This window comes from Elephantulus edwardii, unplaced genomic scaffold (genome assembly GCF_000299155.1).
Source record: "Elephantulus edwardii isolate Elephantulus edwardi_28Jun2011 unplaced genomic scaffold, EleEdw1.0 scaffold00002, whole genome shotgun sequence".
NCBI lineage: Eukaryota > Metazoa > Chordata > Mammalia > Macroscelidea > Macroscelididae > Elephantulus > Elephantulus edwardii.
This window is the reverse complement of record NW_006399752.1, coordinates 16,578,730-16,586,341: the sequence shown is the minus strand read 5'-3', so window position 1 is coordinate 16,586,341 and position 7,612 is coordinate 16,578,730. Positions and strand designations below refer to the sequence as shown.

Here is a 7,612-nt window from a genome sequence, read left to right as displayed (position 1 = left end):
AAGCCTGTTTCACAATTACATCCACTTCCACATCACTCAGTTCTTTCTCCAGAAAACGGCAGATTTTAAGCACAGCACTTCGCAGATCCTGAAAGGAATTATGGGTGTGAGAAACTATTCAGTTTAAGCATGAATTACATAGTAACATCTTTCACACATTTGGAAAAATTGTTGGTACTTAAGTTTATTCTAAGTGTAAAATTGAGAATGGTATATTGTTTCCTAACATCTTATTGCTTCCTTATACCTTACAGGACATCTCTGAAAATGTGTGTCATGTTGTCAGATATTTTTTCAAAGCTTCCAGTTGTTGGAATTTATAAAGATATTCCATCTTAATTTATTTGCTAAATTAGCATTATTAAAACTTTACATGTAAGAAACTGTGGTAGATGCTGAAAAGCTCAAAAAGACGAGACAGTGCTATTTGTTAAGAGTTCACGATTTCATGAGGAAGTTAGCAAAGAATATAATGAAGTTACAATGAAAAAAAACAATATAAAACTAAAATATGAAACAGAAACAAAATGTATAATGGTAGCTTATAGTAACGAAAGATCCATTTTTTCCTAGAGGATTTTATGCAATCTCTAAAAAGTATAAACATTTCTTTCAATTGAAGAAGGAAGGATAAATAAGGTATATCCTTAGAAAAAGCATGATAACATGTTTCTAACAGTAAAAGTTGTAAGCTATAGAAATTTATAATGCTTTACATATCTAATAAAAATTGAAGCCAAATAAACTTATAATTTGGTGGATTCAATAGAAATGAAACTAAAAAAGAGAGAAAAAAAGAGCTTTCTCTGGTAAGCTGATTTTTTTTTTTAGTTTTTCTTTGCAAGTGACATTCATTGGAAGTGTATGATGAGTTTACTCAGACAGCAGAAGGTAGGATCCTGGTTGTATAATGTATGTGTGTGTGAGTAGATTCTATTTTGGGTGACCAGCTGAAAGATCTGCAGTAGAATCTACCAGCTGTTCTAGAAGAGCAAGGCGATGAGTCTCTTTCTGTGCAGACTGACCACTTTAGAAAAGCAGTGGAGGGTTGTCCTGAGTCAGAATCCGGTTACACATGAGTGAGATATCAAAGAGGAGTCCCCGTGGGATGCCAATGGTTAAGCACTTAAGTAGGAGCAGAAATGTAGGGATTCAAGCCTACATAGAGATGCCTCAGGCAACAGACCTAGATGTCTACTTCTAAAAGATCTCAGCCTTGAAAGTAAAAAGTTTTACCTGGCTCGTTTGGGATCACTGTAATCATTGCAATAGACTCTATATCAACTAACAAAAAATTATTTCTACAAATCATGTCTGTATACAATGGCTAGCTCAGAATTAAGATATGCATTAACATGAATAGACAAAACAATATAGCCAGGACCAGATGACATAAAGGTAATTGAAAAAGAATTACAGAGACTACAGGTACAAGAATTTTAGGAGATAATTTTTAAACCTAAATATACATTGTACACAAATGTCCATAGCAGCATTATTCACCATAGCAAGAACATGCAAACAACACAGATGTCCAATCATAAATGAATGGATTGAGAAGTTGTGATATATTCATACAATGGAATACTATGCAGCACACAGAAGCAATGCTTTTGTAAATTACTTCCTAACTTGGGAGGGACTGGAGAGTATTATGCTGAGTTAACTAATTCAGTGCTACAAGGACGAATATTATTTAAAACCATTATTGTAGAATGAGCATGAAGGTCCAAGGTGGGGGGGTGGGGGAAGCAGAAGGGTAAGGATTGGGGGAGGTGTTTTAATTATTTGGTTTGTAAAATTATTTGGGTGAGGGATGAAGGAAATGGGTAGGATCTTTTGTGAAAAACAATGGATTCAAACTGTTTATTCAAGTTATTTATTTGTAAATAAGTCAATTTAGAATTAAAAAAAAAAGAAGTGTCAAAGAAGATGAAAGGGATACAGACAGCCATTTTATCAAAGAGATTAGTCAATGTTGAATCATTTCAGGAGGTAGCTTATGGTCAAAAACTGATGATACTGAAAGAAGAAATATAAGATGCACTAAAAACACTGGTGAAAAACAAGGCTGTAGGAATTTATAGACTGCCAACTGATGGGAATCAGACAAACAGATGGGAATTCAATAAACAGATGGGAATATCAGAAGTTATCACTTGCCTATGTCAAGAAATTTGTAAATGAGGAAAATATTATAGTGGTTAATGATTTTGTTTCTATTTAAATGATATATAACATTTCCTTCATAATTAAAAAAATAAATAAACATAGTAAGCCAGGGTAATAAAAGTAAAAAACATATTTTTTAAAAATTAGAAATGGAAAATATATCCCAGCATTTTAAAACATATCTCAATTAGTGAATTATAATGAAGACCCTGGTAAATCATTAACAGATTAGAATTGACAAATACTACAGTAAAAATAGAATGAAAATTTCATAATAAAATATCAAAGATATTTGATATAGGCAAAATTTGATATAGGTTTGTTTTTCATCAGTGATATTAATTAATTGCTCAGTAAGCGGTATCTGAATCTCTGATCAAAGATTTTAACCTTCCTCTAAAAAAAAAAATTGTAAGATAGTGTGCAAGACTTCTTCTGTGTCCCTCCAAAGGCCATCGCTTAAAAAGGTTACTCATCTTAGGAATCATTTCTCAAAGCTACTTATTAGCACTCTAGAATTCTAAACTATATTTCACATTGTATAGGATATTGACCTAAAGGAGAGTCAGAGGTTTACCTCCAGTCCAACTATGCAATACAGGATGTTGGAGATAGAGAGATAGAGAAAAAGAGACTGATTCTGTGTAGTCACCATGGTTATGTGGATATCACTTCCAAGTCAGGCGAAATTATTTATCATTAATTGATTATGAATTGGGGTTGGTTTTGTGTTGTTATGTGCCATCGAGTCACTTGCTACTCATAACGACCCTATGTACAAGAGCCCTAAACCCTGCTCTAACCTGTGCCAATCTCACTGTTTCTGATGCACCCACTCCCATTACCCCAGTCACTGAATCAATCCATCTCATCAAGGGTCTTCCTCTCCTGTCCCTCCACTCTACCAAACATGATGTCCCTTTCCAAGGACTGGTCCCCCCTTGCAAAATGCCCAAAATATGTCAGACAAAGCTTCAGAATCCTTGCCTCCAAAGAGCAGCTGGGTTTCACCATCTCCAGGACAAACCTGTTTGTTTTCCTAGGAGTCACTGGTATATTCAACACTCTTCTCCAGCACCACAGCTCAAAGACATCAATTCTCTTTTTATCATCCCTAGTCAATGTCCAGCTCTCCAACATATAACACACAATTAAATCAATCCCAGATTGCAAAGACTATGGCTCAGATCAGGTGCACCTTAGGCTCCAGCCTGATGTCGTTGCTCTTCAGTACTCTGGAAAGGTCCCTTAAAGCTGACTTTCCCGATGCAATTCATCTCTTGATTTCCTGGCTGCTGGTACCAAGAGTGTTGACTGTAGAGCCAAGCAAACTAAAACTGTTAACTATCTCAATCTCTTCATCATCCATAATGATGTGGCAAATTGGCCCAATGGTGAGAATTTTTGTTTTCTTAATGTTGAACTTCAATCCATGTTGAAGTTTGCAATATGGACCTTGACCTTGGGCAGCAAGTGCTTCAGGTCCTCCTCAGTTTCACCAAGTGGGATTGTGTCATCTGTGTAACACAGGTTGTTATTGAATCTTCCTCCAATCCTGATGCCACATTGCTCTTCATACAGCCCAGCATCCTGGATGATCTGTTCTGTATACAGATTGAAAAGTTATGGACACAGAATAAATCCTTGGCAGACACCTTCCTGTTTTTGAATCCTGCAGTGTCTCCTTGGCTATGTTCTGACAACTACTTCTTGGTTCAAGTATAAGTTTCGCATAAGCATAAACAAATGTTCTGAGATTCCCATTCTTCTTAGAGTCAGCCACAGCTTGTTGTGATTCACACAGTCAAAAGCCATTGCATAGTCAATGAAGCACAGATAGACATTCCTCTGGTACTAATAAACCATTAATTATGATATAAATAGTATGTGCTATGACTGTATCTGATATGAGTTTATGAATCCTAAAACCCACAATCTTATATCTAAGTATGTTTGACTTGGAAGATATATCAGGAGATATACAAGAATTCTGGTGGTTTAGTGATAAGGAATTGTGTTGCCAGCCCAAAGACCTGCGGTTCAAATCCACCAGCTACTCTGAGGGAGAAAAATGGGCCATCTCCGCCAATGGGATTTACTATCTTTGAAAACCTACTGGAAGCTCAGCTATGAGTTTGTTCCAACCCAATAGGATATACAACAATAATGGGGCAAAATTTTATATAGGTTTATTTTTTATCAATGATAATAATTAATTGGTCAATAAGTGGTATCTTAATGTCTGATAAAGAATTTTGACTGCTTGTGTAGATTCAAGATTCATCAATTTATGTCCCTACCCACTCACTCCAATCAGGTTACCGTTTCTTACACTACCTGTCGTGCCACAAAATTCCATTAGTATTTTTTGTTTGTTTATCTCTAGTCTATTTTTATTAGTGATAATAGTAAGGGGTGGGTGACTGAATAGCCTGGGATTAAATTAATACATGAGTATAATGGAGTACATACCCTTCTTGTTGTTGTTATGTGCTGTCAAGTTTCCTTCAGCTCATAGCAATCTTATGTACAATAAGAACCCTGCCTTATTTTGAGCCAATCTCACTGTCTCTGACACACCTACTCCTATTACCCCAGTGTCTCTCCATCCTCACAAGCATGATATCCTTTTCCAAGGACTGGTGCCTCCTGGCAACATGCCTACAATATAAAAGACAGAGCTTCAAAATCCTTTCCTCAAAGGAGCAGCTTGGTTTTAGCCTCTTCAGGACACACTTGTTTGTTCTTTTGTCATTCCATGGTATGGTCAATATTCTTCTGCAGCACTACTTCTTAAAGGCACCAATTCTTCTGTCATCCTTAGTCATTGTCCAGCTTTCTAATGCATAGCAAGTAGTTGAGAAGATCATGCCTGGATCAGGTTCACCTTAGTCTATAGACTGATACTGTTGCTCTTCAGCACTCTGGAGAGGTCCCTGATGGCAGATTTTCCTAATAAAATTCATCGTTTGATATCCTGCCTACTTGTGCCAAGAAGGTTGATGTGGAACCTTTGTGATAGGTTAAATCAATGCCATTTCTAGAAAACTAATATTGTTTCTCCTGAATTCGATTCTGCAAACAGTATCATTAAATTTATGTAGGGAGGTTTGCTTTCAATATTTCTCATATTTTCTATATTTTTTAGTGTTGTTTTGTTTCGGAAACCAAAGAAAATTTGGCTTGGTATGCCAAAGGTGTTTATTAAATCTCATTTTTTTTTCAATTTCTTTCTCTTTCTGTATTGACTGTTTTCACTTTTTCTATGCATTAATGCAAATGCTTTTGTAAAATCATCAACTCTATAATATTTTTACCACTTTTTATAAGTCTTAAAGTGCTCATCACTCTTGTAAGAATTTAAAACATCACTATCACTAGCATGTGTATAGAAAATGCAGTCTAGCTCCTATTACCTCTCTGTTTTCATCTTTAAGCACTTCCTTCTAACTCTCTGGGTCATTCAATAAGGAATCAAAAAAAAAGGAAACATGAAATACCTTTGGTCTGGTTTGCACAACATTTTAAACACCTATGAATTGGTCATCAACATTATATTATTTCACATGAGTTCTATATTTCAATTTTCTTTTATAAAGCAAGAAAAATGAGCTATAATACAGGGAACTCATTCAGCTGTTGAAATAATTAGCCATATCTTTGCAGTGGGATTTTATTCCAATGCTAAACAGTATTCTCCCTCTTTATTTGCTCTGACATTTGTTTTGCCTTAATTACTAGAAGTGGCTATTTCAGAAGACAGCACTTTAAAAGATTGATGAGAGAGCTGGAAGAAAATTCATATAATTGAAGAAAAGTAGAAAATTAGGGACCACACAAGAAGCCTGATAAGAAGCACTCAGTTCAACACAAAGACAGCCAGAAGAATGACTCACTGAAACCCAGACAATAAAGGATTTTATGGAAAGAATAATGATAGTAAAATAACCTTCCTCTCTTACCTTTGTCATATCCTCATACATCATAAACAGAATATTGAAATGATGTTTGTTCTTATACCAGTCTCTGACATGATCAAACCAAAGGCTTCCTACCACTGTGGGTAAAATTAATAAATGACAAAGTGAAGAGCTTATACATTTTTTTAACAATAATAAAAAAAGGTCTTTATTTTTCTGTTGGTGTATCAAAGGAAATAAAATAACTCCACGGGTGTACTTTTTGATTGTGGTTGTTGATTTGCCTATTTTGGTTAGGTTCTGCCAAGTAGTATGACTCAGCAACCTTATGAACCCTGTCCTATTCCATGCCCTCCTCACAGTCTCTGACACATTTAGCACATTGGGAATGACTGTGTCATGGGATATTCGGCACTCTTCTCTAACACCACAACTTAAACATTTCAATTCTTCTGTCATCTTTACTCATTGTTTAACTTTCAGATGCTTAAGAAGCAAATATTATGGCTTGGATCAGACAGACATACCAACGTAGGGCATACACTGAGTGTTAGCTATTCTATTCTGCAGCGTGGAGTGCTATTGGTCTAAATAATCGCCACTGAGATGTTTGTCGTAACTCTACGTTTCAGGGTGGAATTATGCCTTCTACGGTTTCCAATGGCTACTTTTTCAAGAGTAGATTTCCATGCCTTTTTTCAGAAATGTTTTTGAAATTCCAACTCTTCTTGGCTTGAATCTCAGTGTTAACATCATTTAAACTATCCACAAACTCCATTGTGAGTCTAATTAATATAAATTGTTATGTATTTGTGACCGTTTCATGGACTGGTCAAAATATTTCCAGAATATTTGCCTTTGCAACCCTGAAGCCTTTCAAAGTGACTTTTGAAGTGATAGAAAAAGTCTATAGGTGATCAAATAAAATCATGTAGTGCAATAAGTATTCATGTACAGTCCACGTTCATTTATTTCTGTCTTTTAGTCATGAAGTATGTTCTCTAAGTTAGAGAATATGTACAAGCATTCTTATCTGATAAACATGTTTGATATAGAAATACTAGTTACCTTTGCCATCTAGAAACCTTTTCATGAATTCTTCTATATCCTTTATAGGTTCTAATACAGACACAAATTTTGAAAAATGAAAATATGAATTCATAACATCCTTAGGGTTTCTGTAGACATAAATAATCTGTTGGGAAAATGAAGACATTATTATAGCAATTCCTTTTTTTAAAAAATTTATTTTTGTGTGTGTGTGTAACATCAAATCAGATCTGACTGATACAGAAGGAGATTGCCCCTCCTTCTCCAGCAGAGCATCTGGTGGATTCAAACCACATACCTCTGGATTGTAGTGCAGCTTCTTGCCACTAGGCCACCAGAGCTCCCTTATAGCAATTTCTTAATTATTTATCCAAATACGTATCAGTACATTATCATTTTATTTCATAAATTCCCAAAATTTATTCCAATATCCCTGTGCCTTCAGGTCTTAAGCCTGCAGCAGATTTCCA

The 7,612-nt window shown here is 35.3% G+C and overlaps 1 protein-coding gene across 1 annotated transcript in view; it reads right to left on the bottom strand.

Moving 5' to 3' along the window:
• Nucleotides 1-7,612, bottom strand: part of LOC102870436 (amine sulfotransferase-like) — a 25,192-nt gene that overhangs the window by 12,552 nt on the left and 5,028 nt on the right. Inside the window, exons 3-5 of the mRNA XM_006879152.1 lie at nt 7,161-7,287; nt 6,135-6,229; nt 5-88 (exon numbers count right to left, since the gene is read on the bottom strand). Coding sequence (XP_006879214.1) covers nt 5-88; nt 6,135-6,229; nt 7,161-7,287 — 306 coding nt within the window. The remainder of the gene's footprint in view (nt 1-4; nt 89-6,134; nt 6,230-7,160; nt 7,288-7,612) is intronic.